We start from the raw sequence: 24,026 nt of genomic DNA, 5'->3' as shown, positions 1-24,026 counted from the left end.
TACATTTCTTGTTTTTAAACGCAGGTTGCTATGCCATTTTTAGACTAGACTTTTATGCAATATAATATCTGACCTTTGTTCGCAATGTACCACACTACAATGTAACAATGACTTATATCTTCAGTCAGTTGGAAACTTCAACAAAATAACCTGCCATCTAGTTTCTGCAGAGGTCTCCTGCATCTGCAGTTGCCATCGTTGCAAGAGTGGCGCAGCCCCTTTCAGGAATAGGGCGGTGCGTGAGGTGTGTGTGCGTAAGGCGCTTGAGATGTGAGTGGGCGAGCGAGAGTGAGGGAGCGTGCTTACATGCGGACAGTGAATGAATGGGAGAGGAAGGAGAAGCGAAAGGAGCAGCAGGAGTAGCAGGAGTAGCGACAGCAGTAAAGTGTACAGTATAGGCTGCAGTTTGGCTGTGAATAAAGGCAACGGCTCCTCCAGATACAGCAAAGCTCCCTGGTGTTATTTCCCGACCAGCTTAACAAGTGAAAGGGGTTCACCCTGAAGGTAAACACAAACTTCAGCCCTGGAGGAAATCATCTCCCCTGTGCTTCCAGACCACGGTCCGGGACACCATGCTATCATTTGGCTGGCTGTAGCTAATAGCTACTGGCTTAGCTAGTAGCTAAGTTGGAGGAAGTTGACTCGCAGCACTTCAACACGTGTGTGTTTTTTTCCGCTTGGCAAGCCGACCGGACGTGACGTGGGGGCGTGGCAGCATCAACAATTCCATTTTTTAATTTGAAGTTCAAGATTGTGACTTAATTTTGGTTGATTTCGATTTGACACCCTTACTAAGATTGTTAATGCTCTCTTCAGAATGTTAATCTTACTAAGATTGTTAATGCTCTCTTCAGAATGTTAATCTAAGATCATATATAAGACTGGAGCTAACCTGTTTAAACATCTTGTCCTTGGTTTACATTTTTCACAGACCTGGTATCCAGTCATTTATGGGTTTTTTTTCCTAGTGAGCCCGAGTCTTCAGGCACACATCTCCAAGCTTGTCCTGTATCATTGTGAAAGGCTAAAGGTGAGCAGGCTGTTGCTCTCAGGGCTCCACAGCTTCCGGAGGGTCTCAGGCTCAGTATCATATTTAAAGTCTCATCTTAATACATCATTTTATGTAGAGGTCTGCACAGAGAAGTTTAGCCTGCACGAACAAGAGACCCACAGCAGATGTCAGCAATGCGGGGTCCTTTTTCATGGCTGCAGGAGGTCTATTGGCAGTCATACTGTAATGCAAGGTCATGGTGACTTGATGTTGTTGACATGCAGCCGTATCACTGTTGCCTATCTTACACATCTTTTTTTCTGTGTGGTCTGTGACTTACAATGTTAAACTTATTTGTTGTCTGGAGCACTTTTTGAAATGCGCTGTAAAAAAGTTTTGTTCTCTTTATTACAACATGGTACATCACCCATAACTAACTGCAGGAACAGGTCAGATTTTGTGGCCATGCTCTGGTGTGTCTTTTAGCAGGACACATGAAGAACACGTCTACTTCACAAGGTCTGTTTTTACAGAACAAATATTGCAAAAGTTGCATTTCCCTTTTAGTGAGGTGCTTTGAATACTGAAAGTATTTTTGAAAGATTTTGTTTGGCTTGTTTGGGTGAACAGAAGACTTTTTGGCTGATAGTATTTCCAGTTCTGAATTGGTCTGTCATGATTGTATACATTTCCATACATTCCATGCATACATTTCCCCCAATATTAGACATCGAATATCAATAGATTAGATTGAAGGTCTGCATATTTGTCGACTAACCTTATAGCCTTTCAGCTACTCCTGCTGAGAGTGAGGATACCCTCCTAATGTCTGTTGGAGGCATAGCATCTGTTTCACTAGTGACGGCTGTGACATTTCCTTCAGAATGCCAAAACCCCCGTCTACTTGAGGCATGGATCAGTCCCAGGGTTAAAGACGGAGAGAACAAATTGATTCAAACAGACGAACACGGAGGGCTTGACTGATAGGCTGCAGGATGGCTTATGGACACACACATACAAAAACAAGCGAGCACAGGGGCACACACTTTGTGCTTTCATCCTTCTCATTCTGCCTCATTACTGTCAGCCTCATTCAAACTCCATCACACACACACACACAACAAACCCAACACACGCAAAGTGGACATTTGTCCCCCTACTGCCATAAACAGGACAATGAGATCAGTGAGCATGGCGGCCTTCCTTGAGCCCATCTCCTCGGCAAACCCTGAACGAAACTGTGTCTGCACGTGTGTGCATGTTTGTGCATTTGTATTTGTGTCCCTTTGACAGCCAATGGGGGATCGGAGTCACAGCTTGTTTGCTGAGTAACAGGCTAACAAATAACCTGCTCAGGGGCATTAGAGGCATAAAGAAAGGGGGAGATCATCTCTGTCTGTCTCTCTTTCTTTCTATCACTTCATCACACTGTTTCTCTACGCCTCTTTCTCTTTTCCTTCCTTTCTGTAGGTTCCCATATGCCTTTTTCCTGCTCTCCCATTGTTCTCTTCTGTTGCTCTCGCACGTTTTTTTTTCAAAATTTTGCTTTCTGTTGCCGTGTCAACACATGCACAGATGCACATAACCCTAAAGTGTTGGAGCGTGTTGATGATGAGTGAAGTGACAGTACACACGCACAAACACACAGCATATCAGACACTAATGCAGTAGCCGAGGCTGGCTGTCAGATCCACTCTGCACTGCAGTCTGGGTAAACCACCACTACTTCTGCAGCAAGGCCTTTTACAGGTACAAGGAGGGGGTTGTTATACTACTGCTGCTGTTCCTGTTGTTGTTGTTGTTGGCCTCAGATAGCCTCGCTAAACTATGGAAATCAGGTAAGAGGACTGAATTTTAGAAGGAGGGTTGGGAGGAAAAAAGTTTCAGTTGATGGAACAACAGACGGAGTGAGAGAACCTTTAAAAGGGAAACATGTTTTCTGATATTGTGATGATTAACTGAGTTTCACCTTATCCGTTTTTTCATCATGTAATAAATGTCATCATCATCGCAGTTCCTCAAATGGGGTTCCATTATTATTTTCTTCAACTATATACTATGTATAATATGGGAGACATTGCTGATAGGATTTTCAAAATCTGCAGGAGACCAAGAGAGCAATTCACCTCCTGGCAGGGTTCTAGCAAATTAGTCGGAACAGCACGGAACTTACTTACACACTGTTTGCTGATCATCCCGGAGGGGGAGGGATCATACAGGTTGTCTCTTAAATGAATTTAGCTCTATTGACCACAACTCTCACAATGCCTGGACGAAAGAGCGCATGCTCACCTACAGGGTCACTTGGCTGCCTTCACCTTTCTGTGACACAGTGCTTGAAAGCAGGTAAAGGGAAGGTCAACAGAGAAGAAAGGAAGAGAGATGAGTTATTTTTTGAAAGGATTTACAAAGTCATCCACTTCCAGTATTTGATCTTGAGCACTTGAGCACCAAACAGCAAAGTGGAATCTGTAATTATGGCGTTCCTCCTTAACAGTCTTGTCCTCCTCTCTACTCCTTTTCCTCTCTCTTATGCTGCCGTGCAAGCACTCCAGGACTATCCAGCATGTGTGTTGTGTCTCGTATAAAAAGTGTGGATATATATTGGTTATATTGTAAATGTGCAAAGAATTCAGGCTTTAAAAAAGACAGTGAGACTTTACTGATCCCTGATTGCTCCATAAAAGCACACCAACACTTTTAATAAGCTGCTAATTGGAAGCTCAGGCGGGCAGAATAAAAAGGCTGCTCATTTTCATCGATGAGGCTTGCAGTTGCTTCAATGCTGAAGGCAAAGGACACAGAAAGCATAGTGTGGGTGGGTTGGTACAGTGTAGTGAGTATGCGTGTGTGCTAACTTGCACGTGTCTGTGCTGTTGTGGCAGATGTGAGAGTAAAAGGACCGACGCTAACAGAGTAATAAGCAACAGCTGTACACTTACTCTCCCTCTCTTCCGTTCACTTCCTCCCTCGCTGTTCTGCTTTTTGAGCCAATTCCGGTTTGCAGCAATACTGTTCTGTAATAATCTGTCTCCATATGGAGGAGAATGATGGTGGAGTCAACATATCCTCCACAGTGGAAGATTTTGGGCACATTTTCCCACAAAATAATGTTGCAGGACTGCTTATGATATTGGGGTCTTGTGTATGGCAATCGATAGTGTTTATGAAACACTTTTTAGATGGTCTACTCTAGTTCAGTAGTTATTAAACAGTTAGATACAATATCTGAGGCTGTGAATAACACATAAAAGATTTGTCGTCTCAGAAGTTTGTTTTGTTTTACTGATGTGTTCTTCAGTCACCAGGATAATTAACGTTGACTCATACAATAAAATTTGCCAGCAACTGACAACAACTCTTAAACGTCTTTGTCGTCTTCTCTTTCTGTGCATAATACAGCAGTAACAGGTCATTAATATCCATTTTTTCCAAGCTGCTGATTCAGCTTGAGTGCAGCGTGTGCTTGGCACCAGCTTTTACAGAAACTATGGCTGATCAGTACGAATGTTCACATTATTTATCATCATAGTTATCGTTAAAGTGAACATTCTTTAGTTAATCTGGCAGTTTCCACTCCTGTCATGATTTTCTGCTGGTATGGCTGCCTTTTGTTTACAGATGGCTCTTGTGCCTTTTAACGTGCTCCTCCGTTTGTTTCAAGTAACGGACCTTCGACTGTTCTCGGTTCACAATTATTCAGAGTCATAACACCTCTTGATACACAGCAGCAGTGCTACTGTCCTGGGCCACAGAGTATGGCAGATAAGGGGGTATGTGTGTGCAGAGAGAAGGAGATAGTGAGACAAAGCAAGGAGATAGTAAAAGCGCTCACCTGCTGGTGTCTATTCTCCTCAATGTCAGAGTTCCCCCTCTGTACCAAGACTTAGCACCCGCCTAGCATCACCCTATCTGTTTATACAGAGGCTAATGGGAAGCCTGGTCTTTATCCCCACACTGCGGCTCAACATAATGGAATAGAGAGACATAATGCTGCTCGAGTCAAACAGTCAGCGGAGGCCTTTAAATTGCTTCCAATCCCCTTAACAAATCTGATGGAGAGGCTATGAATAACTCAAGGACCGCTCATCTCCCCACGCTCGGCTTCTCTTTTCTTCTCTTCTTTTCTCTACCCTCTTCTCCTCTCCTCTCCAGCAAAAGCAGTTGAAATCTGAGTATCAACTTATTAAATCACTTTACCTCACTTTTTTAATTAACAAGTGCCAGTGTATATTTAGGAAACTGATCTTTTTCAAGTGCAACTTACATTCCGTTTTGAAGATCCAAACAGACATCACTTGTTGCAAAACAACATTTTGTAAAAAAAGGACAAAAAGCGTTCCTCAGGCATTTGACATGTCTCCCTGAATGAAGACAGAGAACAACAGAATTTATTCCAGTCTTATGAATTGAAAGGACTTGATGGTTGGTCTCTGCTGAGATGTGTGCGATGTGTTTGTTATTTTTTGTCTAATTAGAAACAGAATCATAAAATGTCAAGGCAGAAAACATCCTTACAACAGTTCTTATTAAATACAACCGTACATCTTCTCAAATCCAATTTATTTCTTCAACTTTCACCTCTAAATTACCTTGTAAACTTTTTGTAAAACACACTTTGTTTAAAGTTGACAGAAACATAAAACACAAAAACAGGTTTGGTTAGACTTTACAGTGTTCCAAAAATGACATGGTCAAATCCTAATTCAAGTCTTAATCCAATGGTGCTACATGCTGTTATTATCCTGCTTCTTTTTGCTGTGGGTTAGCTCACTGAAGGAGATGATATCACTGAGCTGCAGCTCTCTCACATTAAATTTACAAAAATTGACCCCCAAAAAAGAACCTCTGATGGACCAATCACCCATATATTTGTCTAACAGTTCAACTGTAACGAGAGCATTCTTTTCCCATTTCTCCAATATTTAATTTCCCCTCTATTGCATAATTTTCCCCAAATCAGTCCATTGAAATAAGACTGCAGGGAATGTCTAAAATATCAGGGCTGATGTTTTGCTTTGAAGCCCTCAGTGAAAAGTGTTGAAAAACATTCATTTACTCCTGCACAACTGAAAAAGGTGTCTTCTGTAGGGTGCTGGTAGAGTGCAACTTGTGTTGTCTAAGCCCATCGCACCATCTATGTGTAAATTCAAGGTTAAACCCTAGGCAGGTGGAAGTTGTTCGTTATGAACTGTCATGTTGGGACAAAAGATTTCTTTCATACTTAGGTTACATTGAGAACAAATAGTCTGTGATGGATGTATCAGTTAACATTTATGATGACATTAATATACTCATGCAGGATTGTGCTGTTCACTTACTTTAACTTGGATTTGAGCAGAAGTTTGATTTTATGCTGCATCCCTTTTAAGATTGCAACTGGCATCAATTGGTCGTGAAGGTATTGACTTCGGCAGAATCTCTTTGGGTGCGCTAACACTTGTCCCTCCACTCCACACCCTTTCTGGCCTGCACTCACATTGCTCTGGCCACAAATGGGCCTGAGCATGGTCAACTCTCGTACATACTTCATCATGACATTGTGCGGTAGCAGCACAGTGGAGAACCACACACAGAACATGACACTTTACTGGCTTTTTTGTGGCTTATTTTGTGTTGTTTAATTAATTCCTGAATTCTCTTGATTATGCTACGCGGCGTAGTACTCATGTTTATACTTCATGTCCACGTTGCGGATCCGAGCTTGTGCTTATGCATGAGCAACCATACCTTGCCTCTTCCCTCTTCCAACCATGCCAGGGCCAAGCAAGTGTATTGGACTTGAGCACCGTACGAAGCACTCACACTAGTCAAATTGCTTGGGCATAGCATGGATGGGGTAGTGTGAGTGTGCCCTTACATTTGCATGCAACTGTTGTTGATGTTGTTATTTGTATGGTTTATGGCCATGCTTACATATATTACAGACATCTTCATCCTAGTAAAAATATTAATAGAACAAAGAAGGTCGCACATCAAAGACTACATTACTTTGGATTTTGAGACCATTAAAACACCATCTTAGATCTGTAACTAGTCAGTAGTCTTTTTCACTTATATTTCATGGATGCTACTCTTGAGTGTGAAACAAGCTAGTTATGATTTAGCAGTGAGTGTGAACACTTAAACTCCAAATCACTTTAAGCAGGTGCAACAGTGTGTAGATCTCCAGATTATATATATATTTAAAAAAAAAAAAAACATTGATTATGTTGTTAAGTCTCAAACTAGACTACCCTAACTCTCATGTGGTTATAGATGTTTTAGTCCACATGAGGTACATTGCATATTTTGAAGCCAACATGTGTCCAATAAATAGTACACCTGTCATCACCAGGTCATATTAATCTCACCTGTGTCCTAATAGAAACAGCATAGAGCCAATCAAACCTTAATGCATCACGCTGATATTTTTCCCAACAGAAACAGCAAGGAGACGTACAGTACCCTCACAGTTTTCTTGCAGCATGTTGATTTGTGCTGCCATTTACCTTGATCTGTTGTTTGTTTTAATACACTTGAGCGGTGGCAGTTGCTGCTCTTAATACTCTGTTATTAACAAGAGACACACTTGCAATTATTCTGTTAGTGTGAAAGGACCGGCTGATTGTCGATGATTGGCGGATCACAACCCAGTGACAACGAATCTCGCAGGCAGATGCAAACATATATCTAAATAACGCGTCCAAATCAGCCATGCAGTGTGTGGGCGGGTGTTCATGTGTTTATGCAGTCTGCTCATCATGTACTCGTTCATGTGGGTGTGACAGTGTGCTTTTCGAAGTGTCATTTGTAGAGAATAAACAATTTAACTTACTGAAAATTCTGTGTTTAAGTGTGCAAGTGGAGGAACGTAGAGGAAACAATCAAGTGATTATAGATCGCTTCTCTTGCAATGAAAGGATTAGCCTGCTTTTGCTTTGTAGTGATTCTTTTGAAAGCCTGTTTTTTTTTTTTTTAACTGGACAGACTTAGCATGTGGTATCAGTCTTTCTCTGTCTCTCATTCCCTTTGCCATGTGTTTCTTGATGCCTAGTGTCGCCATCACTCTAGCCTTTACAGTTAGCATGTCTTTAATTATCCGGCAACATGACATACCACTTAGAGCCCTGAATCCCTGTTGCTGTTACGCAACCCCAGCCTCCAACACAAACACATTTTTATACCTCAATTATGTATGCATCTTTCCCGAGTGGTGGAGTGTGACAGCTCCATTAGCTTGTGCTTTGAATGTGTGTGTGCGCTCACAGTGCAGAGTGTCAGATCAGTGGTGTTGTTGAATGGTTTTAGGGTTTGATGTCTGCAATGTACTTTTTGTTGACCTAATGGTGATAAATAAAGCACAATGTGTTCCACGGCAGGCTTCACATAGTAAAGCAATCTAAGTCATAGCGGTGGACTTTAATCTGATTTTAAAATGATAAGATAAGATATTACAATCATGTATGATTCTTTGGGATTGAATTCAGTGACAAACACCCTTAGCAGAACACAATTCCACAGTTTTAAAAGGCTCAAGTGTAGAATATTTAAATAAAAACAAAGAGAATTGAGTACTAATCTGTCTCATTAAGTCTCTTTGAGCACATGGTGTTGACAGGTTTTCTGATGAAGCACTGCCTGAAGGTAAAATGATGTAGCTAGGCGTGGTCCAAACCACTGTTTCGGTATAAATAATTTTGAATTCAAACCTTGTTCATAGTGATGGCTAATGAAGTAAAGTCTAAACTGTGATAATGTTGCTTTTACAACATGTCACCTTTATACGGTTCTTAAAGGTGTGTTGCAGACATTTTGACTTCCAGCATCCAGAATCACGCAAATGAAATGACACCATTGTTTTATTCCAACTGTTCAAAACACTACAACAGCATCCCAGCTCATAGTTTTCCACTGATCCATGGCTTTAACAGGCTTTGTGTTGGTCACTTCCAATCACACAGGTCTAACAAGATTAGTAGTGGCTCGTCATCATACTGGCACAGCCTAAGCCTGTTTGATATCACCTGTGTGACCTCACAATCACCTCTTCAACAAAAGTCCTGTAGGTGTTCCCTTCACTGTTACAGTCACGCTGAGCTGCTGGCAGTTCTGCCATTGCAGGTATTGTTTTGTTACAGATAATAACATAAAAAGAGTCTTCCTTTTGTTCCCTGCAGTTGTTTCAAAGAGTGTCAAAATGTCTTTCTTGCTTGGGGACAGGGTGGCCTGCAGGTTTGACATGCAGGTGGAGCACCTCCTCATTAAATTGGAGTGGCCACAAAATGTAAGATAGGATTAGCAGGTAAGGTTTTTTTCCTGAAGCTCTCAAAGTGACCATGAAGCTGCTTTAGTGATGCGTCCACACTGCCTGGTTGTTATTTTCTATGGCAATGTGACCTTGCCTCTAGTGGTGGGCTGAGCCCCAAAAGAGTAGTCCACTGATTTAGCATTGCACTCCTATAACACTGTAAGACACACACATTCTTCTTCCATGCAAAATCCTGAATCCTACGTGATGAAAAACACAAGCTTTATCAGTCACATACAGTCTTAGTACATGTACAGTGTAGTGTCATCTGTACTCTGCATTTAACCCATCGCTGAGGAGCCGTTGTCAGCCACCGTATGGCACCCGAGCACCTACTCTTGTTCTAATCCAGTGCCTTGGTCGGAAGCACTGATGGGGGAATTAACCTTAACATATTTGTCTTGATTGTCAGAGATTCACTTGCGTTATCTTAATAGAAGTAGTGTTGGTACCAATCTGAGGCAAAGATAGGAAGTGTGCCGCTGAAGTCTAACCTCACTCTTTCTAACTCCACACCCCCTGATTTTTCCAACTTGCAGTGATAAACTTGGCACCTAGCAGTTTATTAGACTTCTCACAGCCCCCCTGGAGCCACAAAAAGCTTTATACACCAATTCTCACATATGTAGTAGTACTCCCCACTCCCCAACACCCCTTTGATGTGTGAAATCAGTGGAGCTCCTCTTTAATTCATTCTCCGACCACCTGCAGTAGTGGGTGGCTCATTTTCAAAAGTCATTCAGCGGTTTTTAATCGGTTCTTACAACGATGAAGCTCTCTGAATTTTCAAATGATCGGATATATATCACACGACAAAAAAAAAAACAAGATATCTCAGAATCAAAGTTGAAATAAGTTACTCTGATTATAACACAATGATGATAAAAGAAACCTAAAGGATCAGTAAGTTATTTGGGAAATTTAATACAAAACTACTTGCTAAACATAAATTATGAAGAAATTGAAGGGGTGGGTTTTTAGCATTCTGTCCATTTCTCGCCAATATCAAGAAACATCGAAAAATAGTTGAATATTTCTGTGACAGAGAATTTTCAGAATGTCTGACAATAATGAGAGAAATATCAGTGTAATTGGGTACTTTGCTGAGGCAAGCGTAAAACAAGAACAAATACTACGGAAATTAAACCGAGGGAAAGCATGTCAATACAAACAAACAAACCGCTTAATTACACAAAAGACTTTCACTTCGCATCCACTCTGTTTCTATTATGTTTGATTCTTCTCTGGTCTGTTTATTTCTGTTCCTCTTTATAATGTCTCTTTTAACTTGAATGAGTCCCTAAAAGGCCCTTGGTGGCCCAGTAAAAGTCCCTGGAACAGTAAAACTGTGTTAAAGTGAGTGATGGTGGCAGCAGTTAGGTTTATATTGCAAGCTACCAGCTCTTTATGAGACTGTGTAGAATACTTTCTGGCAGGCACGGGAGATGAAGAAAGAGCGAGTGGACAATGCACTGAGGAGGATTATGTCAGAAGGATCACATTAAGATAACCTTATTTCTCAGTTTAACAAAGGGAAACGACTTCCCTGACGATGCATATTCTCCTTGACACACATCTAACAGTGCATTACCTGTCAGGACAGATTAGCGAGCAGTGTCATGTGTGGTGCAGTTAACATGTAGAAAGCAGGTTTCAGTCAAGAGTCCTACACAAGGGCACTTTACACTTTGAAGTCATCAGTTTCAGCCTGGCAACTGTGTTAATCAAACCGGTTACGGGGACTGCAGTGCAGTCTCAAGTTGGACTGGCATGATAAATAAGTGGAGAAGGAGTTTGGCAGTAGTGAACTTGGGTAAAAGGGAAAGGAGGGGGGGGGGGGGGCAAGTGGCGCGATGAAGAGCACAGGGAGGAAGTGGCCCCACAGCGAGAATGCTAAGTGTTTACAAGATGAAGATCCTCTCGTACATCTCTCTGCTCCTCCGTCTACCCCATGCCACTCTCACAGACACACTGCCATCGCACCTAATCAGCCAATCACGGCTGGATTCTGTCTGAGAGGCCTGATTGGCTGATTAGCCAAGCTCATCAGCACACCACCCAGTGTGACTACAAGCACATACACAGTGTGCAAATTAACAACTGTATCCTGTAGAGTGTGTGTGCGCACATATGCATAATATATGCATGCATTTGTTACCCACTTTGCATTTGTAAAAGGTTTTGAGTGTGTGTGGGCAACATGTCCACAAAGTTTCAAAGATCAAAAAGTTGTTTTAGCGCTTTAAGTGCCTTAAAAAATGACACAAAAAATGTTGCCTTTAAGTCTTGAATATTATTTGAAGTGGCTGTGTTTTTGATTGCATGTGTGTGTGTGTGTGTGTGTGTGTGTGTGTGTGTAACTGTGGGTGGTCGTGGATGTGTGGCTTGTAGTGTGCAAGGAAGAAAATTACAACCTTTTCACACAAATTCCCTGACAGCTATAGACAGGTTTATACAAATATCCACCATTTTCTCCTTTGAGCAAACACAAATGCACAGAGCCTCTAATGGCAGTTTTGAGTATAAAGTAATCCATATATGATACTATTATTATAGTAGTTCAATTAAATCACACATCCAGTGTAATCAGTATTTGGCAGTAGCCAGTGTCATAGATACTCAATAAATATTATTTTTTAAAATACTGTTAGTCGTAACACAAAGGAATGATAGAAAGGTATCTTGAAGGAGAGCAGGTTCCCTACAGCAGACGTTATAGAATACTGTTTGTCAGGAGGACCGACCAGCGAGAGGGAAGCATGAAAAGCATGTTTTTTTAAAAACCTACATTCAAACATGATAACTTTCTGAATCCTTTCATGAGTTGGCAGGATGTTCCTGGAGAGTAGAGCTCTGATCATTCTATCCCCCCTCGGTTCTGGGGATGACTGCAGTGGAATCCTGGGATAACGTTTCAGAGCACATCTGTCACTGTACAAGGGTTGGCTCGGATTGTTATGCTCAGAGAGGAACTCTTTTCAGTCAATACAGTGTTTGACATGTAGCCAACTAAAGACAGATTCATTCAGTGAAATGCTTTGTTTTTTTAATATATTAGATGTATTTTTTAAAAGTGTATTTAACTTCCCATAGCTGCATTGGCTTCTTCAGTACGTGATACACCACATAAACATGATGCAGGGTTTCAACAGTAGTATTTATCAATACCCAAATCTCATTGTTCCCTTCATTCATCCCTTATTCCATTATCATTTGTATTTTCCCATGCAGAGCACGGCAACATGTGGCGTACAGCGGGGGCCCTAAGGCAGATCAATGCCAATATTTATTTCATGTCCAATTACTGGGGCAGAACCGCAGTCCAGAGAATGCAGTGATGAAAATAAACGTCCTTTCGCAAAGAGGCACACGGACACCACATTAGAAGTGCAACCTCCAGCCTAAGCTTCAAGAGCAAGCAAAATGAGTACAAGTGCAGGTTTATAGGATTCCAATAGAGCAGGCTTCTGGCATTACCAGGGGGCGAAGCCTCCAGAAAGCTGAGTAAAATCCTGTTGCTCTCAGTGGGAGATCCCCACACTCTCCTTTAGGTTTTTCTTCCGCTGTTTTAAAAAGCAAATTCAACTTATTGCTTTTGGTATTCCAACTGTATTCTGTGTTGAACTGTCACTGCCTGTTAGTTCTTGAGTCAAATAGACTAGTGATATCAATGCTTTAACACACTCAGGTTTTCTTTCTTATTTGTTTTTACCAGTAAGCTGTATGAGTGTGAGCAATGTTTGAATGATCCTGATATTTACAAGTATCCCTGTTCATTATAGTTGATGGATCTCTGTATTGTAATGCCAATGCTCATGTTCTGTCAGTTATCCCCCTTTTACACTGGCCAATAAAACCCATCAACATCCACCACCTTCAGGCTTTTGTCTTTAATTGGAAAGAGTTTATTCAGCATTCATTCCCAGGTCAAATGATTTGTAGTGGTCAGGGGTGTTTATCAGCTCCAGCTCCTATCAGCTATAATGGAAACATGACACTTTTTTTTTTTTTGGACAAACACATTTTTACCCCTTTTCCTGGTCAATACTATGACGCATGTCAAGAGTCAATAATGCAAAAGCTCTTATAAACCTCAAGGGTATGTATTTTATTAACTTCTCCTGTTTACAGACAACAAGGAATCCAATTAATCAAATCTGTGTTTGTGTTTCATTCCCCAATAAACCAATGCACCACTTATTGACTTGCACCCTTTTCTCTGTCCTCCCCACTCCAGATTTGTTCCTCACAACTGTTGGATCTAAGTTTGAGACCTGGATCAACAAGGTAATAACACTCTTTGGACGTATTTGCTTCTTCCTGTCTGTTAAGAGTCCAATCAGGGTAGCCATGAGAGAGTAACGTCTCCTCTCTGTACCTGTGCAGTGGAAAGAATGATGAAGAACAATTGTTTGTATGACTGTTGGTCCTCATGGGATCCTCTTCCCTCTTTGATAGTAACATATCACGTTGCTGTGTTAACATTGCAGGGCTCTCACCTAAAATGTATGATATTGTGGAAATATGGCCTCAACAATTACTCATATGGCCTTAACAATTGCTTGCTACTTACTTGTTTAGCCTGTTAAACCCCCGATTAAAACTGCATGTATTGCCTATGTACGAAAAAAGAGTTAAAATCTCCAAAGGGAAATATGTGAAATAAACTGAGGTTAGTTTAAGAAAAAATATTTTCAGATATGAAAAGCTGTCCTCAGTCAACATTTGGTATTACATCACTGAGTGTGTAAATGGTTAATACATTTTCAACACATCTTTCGACTAATTCAACTGACACATGAACTACTGTTTAGCAAGTAGTTTAAAATATAATAATAAATATAATATTATTATTTATTCTCCAGTTGAGCATCTTTGCAGTGCAAGAACAGAAAAGTGAACACAAAAAACACAGAATATTAAACTTGGTTTGATTTGTATGGAATGCAAATTAAAGAAAAAAGAAAAACAACAGTGTTTGTTGAGGTACTGACCTGGGTTGTGAAACCAGTGTTCATTTTGGTAACTGAATTTAAATTACAGAATTTGAAAACAAAAAACCAAATGTTATATTTTGTTTTCAATGGCTTGGAAGGACAGCATTCAGATGTTGGTGAAAGGCTGTCAGACATTTAAAATGAATTATATTTTCCTCCAATTGTTCATCTAGTTTGTCTGTTAAAATGGAATGTATCCCTATCCCCAATCCTGAAAAGAGATCTGTGTGGGAGCCTGTCCTGTGCAGGCAGCAGGGCGGGCTCACTGCCTGTCCATCACACTCACACACACGCCGTCACAGACAGTTTGAAAGCGTGGTTATACTTCACGAGAATCCATGAAGACAATGCTCACTGCCACAAGTGCAACAGGTCATTTGCATGTAAGGGTGGGGACACGAGCAATCTTTTAAAACATCTAGGGAAATGCAGTTTTCAACAGCCTAGCTTGTATTTCCTCTCCTGTTTCTCCATCTACTTCATGTACGTTATGTTAGCAGGAGCACACACAGAGATAATTAGATTATACAAACATAGGTCGATAACCATTAGTTACCATTAGTCCGCTGAATCTCTAGCTATGCAGTCATGAATTCTGTCTGACATGGTGAAAGCATCATTCAAACTGTCCCTCAGATACGCTCAGACTCAAGTATAAATACATCCAGTAATTAGCGTACTAATTCAGACAGAATTCATGACCGCATAGCTAAAAATCAGCTGACTAATGTTAACAGTTATTAACACATGTATGTACGTGTGTATGTATGTACGTGTGTATGTATGTATGTATGCAGTATACACTGTAGTCATGCTGCAGTCTGCAGCATGCTCATACATGTTACCCACTGTTGTCGTTGTGAGTAGTAATTTAATCTGTTGTACATTTCATTAATCACAACATTAAAGTCACCAACAGTGAACTGTTGAACACGGCTGTTAAGACAGTAAATGACTTTATTTGATTTATTATCGTAACATATTCATCACATATTCCAGCTGTAACATTTATAACTGGCATAAAGCATTAAATAATAACGCAACACAATTTAACTGAAAGCAATGACTAAAACTGGACCAAAACTCTGGAGGATAAAAATGACTAAAATGTGACTCATAGTAATCAGCGTTTTTATTTTAAAGACATAGACTATGACAAAATCTAAAATTGCTGCCAAAATTAACACTGGTTGAAACCTGCTTAACGAAAATGATCGCTTTCTTTGTTCCATTTATGAACTATGTCCAATATTTCCACCAACAGGAAAAGAGCAAGCAATATGAACATATTTCACGTGTGCCTATGTTACCTGGTTTTACCTGGTGATCAATGAGTGACGGCTGACACACCGCCTCTTTGTTCTTTTCTTTAATACATCATGTGGATCTGCAAAGCCTCGGTGGGCTTGGGGGCTGCAGGATTGTTGGCACTGCTGCAGGACTAGTTGATATTCTGGGAGAGCAGAGAGGGGAGACCATGGCTCTGGGTTTTTGTTGAAGGGGCCTATTTGAAATTCAGCAGGTCGAGGCACAAGCCGAACAGTAGTCTATGTTATCACAGAGAGGGGTAGCAGCAGAAAGGAAGGGGAGGAGGAAAGGAAGAAGAGGGAAACCGGGAGAGATTGAAGGATTTGGCAAAGACAGAAGGTGCGTTAGGGTACAGTGGGATAGAACAAGATCAAAACAGTGCAAATAAACTGCCTTGCCCAAAAACGTATGGATGGATGATAGGTGATGGGAATGTTGATCAGGTAAAAGAATGAATGAAGCAAGGGAATTTCCAGAGGAAACATTTTGAATTGATAATAAAATTCCAAACTCTTCAGCCCTTTTTGTTGACCGTGTCTTTGTAAGTCAAATGATTTAAAAAAAAAAAAAAAGAAAAACACGTTTGGTGGAAAGCCTAGCTCATAGGCAAAGGAAAAAGTATTTATTTTTTCAGCTGTGCCGGCGGCATGGCTCGAGGGACGGCAATGTCTGTCTGTCTGTGGGTCAGTTGCTCCAGCGACCTGACTGAAATATAAGTGTATGAAGTTTTTTGTGCAGACATTCATGTGGTGCTGCTTGTTATGCTTCCACGCATCCTCTATCCTCCTGGGCTGGAAATTGTCCTGTAAAACTACCGTAAGGTTAACATTTTTATCTTTTGTTGAAATATCTCGACAACTATTTAATGGATTACGATTCAGTTCGGTATAGACATTCATGGTCTACAGTGAGAGAGTTGTAAAGACATTCCATGACCTTTCATCTCATGACATCTTCCACTCACAAGTTGTGTTTATCCAATAGTTTGGTGCAAAACCAAATACCTGCAGTCTAATGACATTCCCAACAGCTGTAGCTAGAGGGTGTATTGCTCATATATGATGCTAATATGCTGATGTTAGCATGCTAACAGCATAGAGTAAGATTTTAAACATACACCTGCCAAACATTAACATGCTAGCATTATCACTGCGAGCAGAAGCATGTGAGTAAGTTTGCTTCAGGTGGAGTTAAACTTTGGTGAACCTTGACCTGAATTTTCCCTCGTCAGGCGATAAATCATGAGCCTTTTTCTGAAGCAAAGTAGCAAATGTGGAATTAGTATGTCAGTGACAACAGGAGTGGTGCTTAAAAAAGAAAGTCATCAAAGGTCTGTTTTATCTTTGTAAGGAGGCTGAGGTTATACTCTTAAGCTCAACTCAGGCCTGGTAGAAAATGTGTAATGATTTTGATAGCAGATCTCGACTTTTGTTTTCCTGGCTCGTTGTGAAGCCTTCTTTTGTTTTGCCTTATGTCATTTATTCTTGATAATTAATTCATCATTCATGTTTTTTTATTAGTTGTCTCTTTGAAGAACGGTTCGATATCTCTTTCAGTGTCGCTTGTAATTTTTTTCCCGGTGCCAGCTGCCAATTGATTGATATAGCTTCATTGTGTGGTGAGGTGAATCATTTAAATCCTGTTGGAGCAGAGAGGGGTTTGGGAGCAAGACTGAACTGAGCTGAACACACACACACACTCACACACACACACACACTTTGACAGACAGAAAGATGGTCAGTCTTAAATCTGTCAGTAAAAATCTGGACCTCTGCAGTGTTCCTGTATCACTCCATCTCATTCTCATATTCAGCTCATGAAAAAAGCCCAATCCTTTCCTTTCAGCTTACTACATTTTCTATACTTTTTCTCTTCCTCTGTCCTCAAATGCACAAAAAAGTGCTCACATCCACACACACTTGAATACATTCAGAAATACTGTTAACCCAAAGGCACATGGCCTACATGGCCATGGAGACACACACACACACACGCACACACACACACACACACACACACAAATATTCGCACATGTATACAGAAACACAACAAGCAAACCATTTCCCAGCATCCTTGGAGCATTAGACCCCTGTTAATCCCACTGCGGTCTTCGGTTCAATGCAGCTGCATCTACCGGTCATGGGCCAGCACACTCCTCTTTCTCCAGCACTCTGTTTTAATTACTTTTCTCTGTTTTCTCTCCCCATAAGTCGTCTTCCAACCCTCCCCATTTCTCTGTTTTCCTGTGATTACACAAGAGAAGGTAGTCGGAGAGGAGGGGGGCAACAAGCTAGAGAGATGAGGGAAGAGAGGTTGTTTTCATTTGTTGGCAAGTCAAGCTAAAGGGTTTTAAAGGTCAGTTCTAGAAAGCTGATGATTTAGTTCATAAGTGATTTACTTACACAGACCTGTAGCCACATATACACAAGACGATCCTGCAGTGAGCTATAAAATGAATCAGCATTTCAGTATTCAGTATCTTTGTTGACTTTCATCCGAATGAATGGATGCTTTCATATCAACCCATATGGCTTTTACCATTTAATCACTCACACAAATTGAAATATTTAAATAATTTTGAAATGTTGTGTAATGTACTTGAGTGTCTCATCAAGCCTCAAATGTTAATTTGCGAATAAAAAACATATAGTGTATGGTCAGTTTGCTTCCTTGGCCGCTTAAAATACATTTTAGGGCTGAGTTGTTTTTTCACTGTTTGCAAACATAGACACTGAAAAAACAACCCAGCCTTAAAATGTATTGTATGGCCACCTGCAAATTAGCTTATTTCATGCTAATTTGGTTTATTCATGGCTATAACAAACCTCTTAGCTTGGAGGCATGATAGCATGTAATAGAGTGGTCGCATGAATTGTAGGCCAGCTAAATGTCATGATTTTGGACATTTCGTCTTGAAGATGACTTATTCCAGTTGTCCATTGATTATGAAAGTAATGCATCTGTCTCCTTTCTACATTCCTCAGGGTCATTTCATGGGATTTATACAGCCTGGTCCTTTATACAAGATGTAACATACTGTTGCTGAGACCTACAACACTTTAATGTAAATAACAGTGGAACACACATATTTTTTTAAATAAACCCTTAATTGCCAAGCACAAAAAACACGATATTGGTTGATTTTATTGCTTTTAATGAGGCTCTTCATGCCCTAAATGTTGTGTGCGTGTGTGTGTGTGTGTGCGTGTGTGCGTGTGTGCGTGTGTGCGTGTGTGTGTGTGTGTGTGTGTGTGTGTGTGTGTTTGTTTGGAGTGATGTGAACAGAAGGGAGTGATAATAAAAAGACCTGTAATCCTTTCATCTTCACACATCAATCAACTGACGCACTCACAGTTTTAATCATGACATCTTGCAATCAGGCGACCATCACCAGTCAATCACACTGACTAAGATCTCATCCTCAGCACGTAGAGTTAACACCCCGTTGCCACATCTGCGAGTGTGTGTGCGTGCGTGTGCGCACGTGTGTGTGTGTGTGTGTGTGTTTTTGATCCAATTGACATGACTTAGCTCTCCATGCTTTTGAAGAGATCAGCTTCAAAGTGTGTTGTTTTCTCTTGAATGGGGCATGAAGGTATAACATCCATGTTAGTATATTTGATATTAACTTATATTTTACATTTCTACGTATATTTAACAAATTGGACGTTTCTTAACTGCGTGTAGGTCTCATTTTAAAAACAGAATCATTGTATTTAACTCAAAAAGTTGTTTGGCTAACACATACTGTAGTGTGTGTTTGTACGTGTGTGTGTGTCTGCACATGCGATACACAAGCTGTGTCCCAATTCAGGGGCTGCATCCTTTCGAAGGACGCATTTGAAGGCCATTTACATCACAACGCCACGTGAAGGCTGTCCCAATTACAAGGCTCCTTCAAATGCACCTCACAATTGCATCCTTGTTGTCCCTCTTTATTGGATACACAGCTACTATCCTTGGCAGCCTCCCATATCCCAAGAGTCTCGCGCGCCACTGCTCAGTCCCAAAAACTATTTAACTATTAATCAGTTGTCAAGGTTGTATGGCATTAACCATATGTGCTGATCTACAGTTTCTATGTCTAGCATTAACGTAATGTATTGGTATGTTAATTACCGCTAAATGTTAACTAGCTAATAATGATAATAATGATAATAATGATAACATTATTGTGGGTTCAAATAACAGGTTAACTCTCCACGGTCCTCTCTTAACTGGAGATATACCAGCCACCGACGGAGCCGCTTCTCCTCTTCTCCTCTTCTCCTCTTCTCCTCTTTCCTCTTCTCCTCTTCCTCCAGAATCAGCAGGATTAAAAAGAAAATCAAAAACTGCTCTGGGTCAAACATATTACTCTCTACTCGTATTTTCACTCTTACATTCGCGGGCCTGGGTGGCAGAAATCGTGATGTTAAGGGTAAGGGCGGGAACATCTGGTAACGAGACCAGGAAATCATCCGAAGGCTAGACCCTCCCATTTAACAACGGTTGATGCGTCCTTCAAAGGACGCGCCTTTGAAGGACGCAGCCCCTGAATTGGGACACAGCTACAGTGGTTATAGACCCAATAATTCTCTACAAATCGAAACAATTAGTGTTTGGCACCAACAAATGTTTCTGCTGCCGCTGATAACATGAAACTTTGCCTGAAGGATTCTTTGCCTACTTGAATCAATAAATTAAGGACTCCACATTTCTGCCTAATCAGCATTCAAAGCTTCAAACATAATGCAAATAATTAACCTCTAAAAGCATAATTTGTATTCTTTGAATAATTAAAACTGAATGTAATATAGGGCTTTGTATACTGATAGCCTGTGCCTTCCTCACCTGCAGCTCTTTGCTGTAGCTTTCAAGAGACCTCATGTGTAGTTTAAAGGCTTAGTAACTCTGCGGGATACTGCCATTTTTCACACGCAGCACTTGTCGAAAGAAATGTAATACTATTAAATCTTTTGTCCTCGTTTGGAGTGGCCAGTCATTTTTGTAGCACCAATCTATTGCAAATAACTACTGCAACCTCATTATGATTGTGAGGGTTTCATTCATAGTCAGCACTATTTAGGCAATGTATATTTAGCAGAGTCTGAAAATGAAATAAATAAACTCTTATGACATTCAGAAATAATGACTCCTTTCAGTTACCCTATTAGATTAATGCAACTCATGCAGTAGCTTTACGGTGAATGTGCAAAAATCAAGATAACTACTGATGCCTAAAGTAGTTTATTGGTCTGTTTTTTTCCCTTCACACATCTCTGACAAGATATTTTTTGCCTGCCTGTCTGCAAAGCATTTACCAATATGCAGAATGTGATGTTTTAGTCTTTTCCGCCATATTCAAGGATTAGCATACAGAAGTCCCATTCAGATGTCGAAATATTGATGTGCTAACTGACCTAAAAAGAACTTCAGGGCACTCTGTCATAAATCTACAGCTCCATCACACTGGCAGCACTATTCATTAGTTTTCTAATCTAAATGTCTCAGGCTGGAGTTGACGGCTGTGAGTGCGAGGCTGCCATTACGATGATAAAGTGAGCACTTTCTATGACAATTGTTAGATGAATTGCATGCGCAACACCTTTAGAAGGATAAACAACATTTTCTGGCTTTTCAGAACTTCCATTTCATCTACCTGCATACTCTTTGCGTAGGGCCTATACAGACTACACATTATTATTATTATTTGCTTCTTATTTATTGATGAAATAATCTACTGTTTCGGAGTGGGAAGAAGCTGCACTTGTTGAGTCAATCAAATAAATGTGACTCTGTATGATTGGCTTAATAAAAAGTATGCTGTTTTCATAAACGGTGTATATATAAATGTACAGAGGTTAGAGTGCAAACAAGTCATTGACCATATAAGTACAGGAAGCTTTGAATACACATTTTGAGTGATATGTTTTCAATTTGACTGCCAATACCATCAGTTAATTGATTTGCCTTTCAAGGAACAGCTCACGGTGCTAAAATAAAATAATAATGTGTTTTCCTGAATAGATGAGTAGAAAGTGTTAGATGTTTTTTTTCACTTTCTCAACACTTTGCAAATGTTTGCTTCAAGCAAGAACTTCGCTCTGCCGTCAAATAGTAGTAGATGTTGTCAACATTTCTTTCTTGTTGTTGTGGAATTTCCATCTACACAGAAAATCAATATCATGGGGGGGTTGTTGAATTACAATGTGAGTGTTGCAGGAACCTGTCCAATATCGTCATGTAGAGGAGCAACATTTATTGATTTTGAAAGGCAAAGAAAGGAGTTTAATCCCTGTAAACGTTAATGGGCTGCAATGCTAGATATTAGTTTTTATATTCATATGTCTTCTATACTCCTTTTTCTTCAGTTTACTCTGACTTCTTATGCGACATTTCATTAAGAAGACATTTGGTGGCATGAATGTTCAATGTTGACCAGTGTTTATGTTTGGTGACGTAGGAACTACTCTGAAATGTTGACCAGTTATTACATTTAAATAACTGGCTGCCACTTAATAGTAACTTCAGTATTTAAGCCTCAGAAACAGCCCCCACACATCCTTATACATAATGTATATGTTTCTCTCTCTGACTCAATCATTGTATCTCTCTACTCCCATCTCATAAATAACTAATGTTGGTATCAGCGGGCAACAGTTTCCCACTGCACAGACCACATCAATATGCACACACACACACACACACAACACATCTAGCTCCCCACTAATATGCTCTCCACCTCCCTTTGTCTCCCTTTGCCCTCTGTAAAGGGCACCACACACTGATGCCATTTGGTGTGTGTCAAAGAAGTCACACCTATTGTTTCTTTATAAGCCCTTTTGTAAGCATCATCAAGACACATGTAAATCTGTAATGACGTGATGAGTCAGGATATGGTGCAGCACTACCTTCCACCTGCAATTCAGAAAACCATTGACTATTACTTCTGTCAGTTCAGCAAGTCCAACATGTGCTACAACCATCAAATGACTTCAACAGTTTTTCCCAATTCTCTGACGTTTTATAAACCAATGAATTAATTATTCATTGGAAAAAGTCATCGGCAGATTAGTCAGTATTGAAAAATATTTATTATTTGCAGAGCAGTTAGTGCTGAAGCAATTACCCAATTAATTACTTGTTGATCAACAGAAATTAATAGACAGCCATTTTACTCAGTAAAGTCAGTGAAAATAAAAACACTCAAAAAAAAAGTTTGAGACAAAGTCATCTGCTGAGGATTTGTTAACGCCATATGCAATTTTAACTGAATGTTATGGTGTGTTACAAATACAGTCCATTTATGTTATCATTTGTTTTAAATAGGGTTGTCCTTTGATTAGAATATTTTATCATGATTAATTGCATGATGGTCCATGGTTAACTTGTGATTAATCACAAATTAACTGCACATTTTTTATCTGTTCTAAATGTACCTTAAAGGGATATTTTTCAAGTTTTTGATATTCTTATGAACATAGGAGTGGACACATTTGCTTACTTTATGCAAATATATGCTTATTATTATTATTGCAACAATCCAAAACAATGACGAATACTGTCAGCAATATTCTCCAGAATATCCTCAAAGGAACTGCCTGCTCAAACAATATGCTGAAATCATAACATTGAAAAGTCAAGCCCAACAAGCAACAACAGATGGGCATATTGACCTGAATGTAACATTCCTTATTAATACTAACACAATGTAGTGTCCAACTTAACACTTCTCAAGGTTAACTATTCAATGTTAATCAGCCTGCAAGCTGTAGCCACCCATTCAGTTATCACTGTTGAAAGTTTGTCTCATGTAGAGTTGTCCAGGCGTCTCTGTTTCAAACTGTTCACCGTGGTCTGTCGTTGAAGAGGGGGAGGAGGGCTCTCTGCATCAGCTGTGTGCTCGGGGAGCGAGTGGTACCTGAGACTCAATTTGTGCCGATGGTAACTCGGTTCACATCGACAGTAAATGTAAAGAACCTTGTTCTTGTTGAGGGAGCCATCTGACAGGGCTTTGAAGCTGATCTTGCCATTCAAAAGACCATCTTCTTTATCCATTTCTGCTCAAGACGGTTTGTGTGTACATGCCATCCACAATGTTTCTGTTGCATCGCTTCCTGATTTCCCGAACAACGGGGCATGCCGAGGGTCATAAAAATTAAAAGGAACAGTTAAAAGGAATTTGCGTTAAGGCATTGTTATCACATTAACTTTGACAGCGCTAATTTTAAATGATTCAGCTGCTGAAAAGATCCATACAGACCGCTGATGTGAGTACTAGGGGTTTTTAGAATCCGGCAGCTGTAAATATATTTATATATGCAGCTCATGACTGTGAAGTGCTTGTCCATGTATTTACTTGGCTTGTTTAAGCACAAACAAAGACAGAAAAGCCAGCCTGTGTCACTGCTTTGCTATGGTCCATTAAAGGCCCTGTGAACCTTGGTCCTTTGTAGAA

The 24,026-nt window shown here is 40.2% G+C and overlaps 1 protein-coding gene across 1 annotated transcript in view; it reads left to right on the top strand.

Annotated features, from left to right (window-relative positions):
- itfg1 (integrin alpha FG-GAP repeat containing 1) overlaps window positions 1–24,026 on the top strand; it is a 140,421-nt gene that overhangs the window by 12,727 nt on the left and 103,668 nt on the right. The window contains exon 7 of the mRNA XM_030414566.1: window positions 13,519–13,568. Within this exon, the coding sequence (XP_030270426.1) occupies window positions 13,519–13,568 (50 nt within the window). The remainder of the gene's footprint in view (window positions 1–13,518; window positions 13,569–24,026) is intronic.

The sequence above is a fragment of the Sparus aurata genome, chromosome 4 (assembly GCF_900880675.1).
Source record: "Sparus aurata chromosome 4, fSpaAur1.1, whole genome shotgun sequence".
NCBI classification, from domain to species: Eukaryota; Metazoa; Chordata; class Actinopteri; order Spariformes; family Sparidae; genus Sparus; species Sparus aurata.
This window is presented reverse-complemented; position numbering and strand designations above follow the sequence as displayed.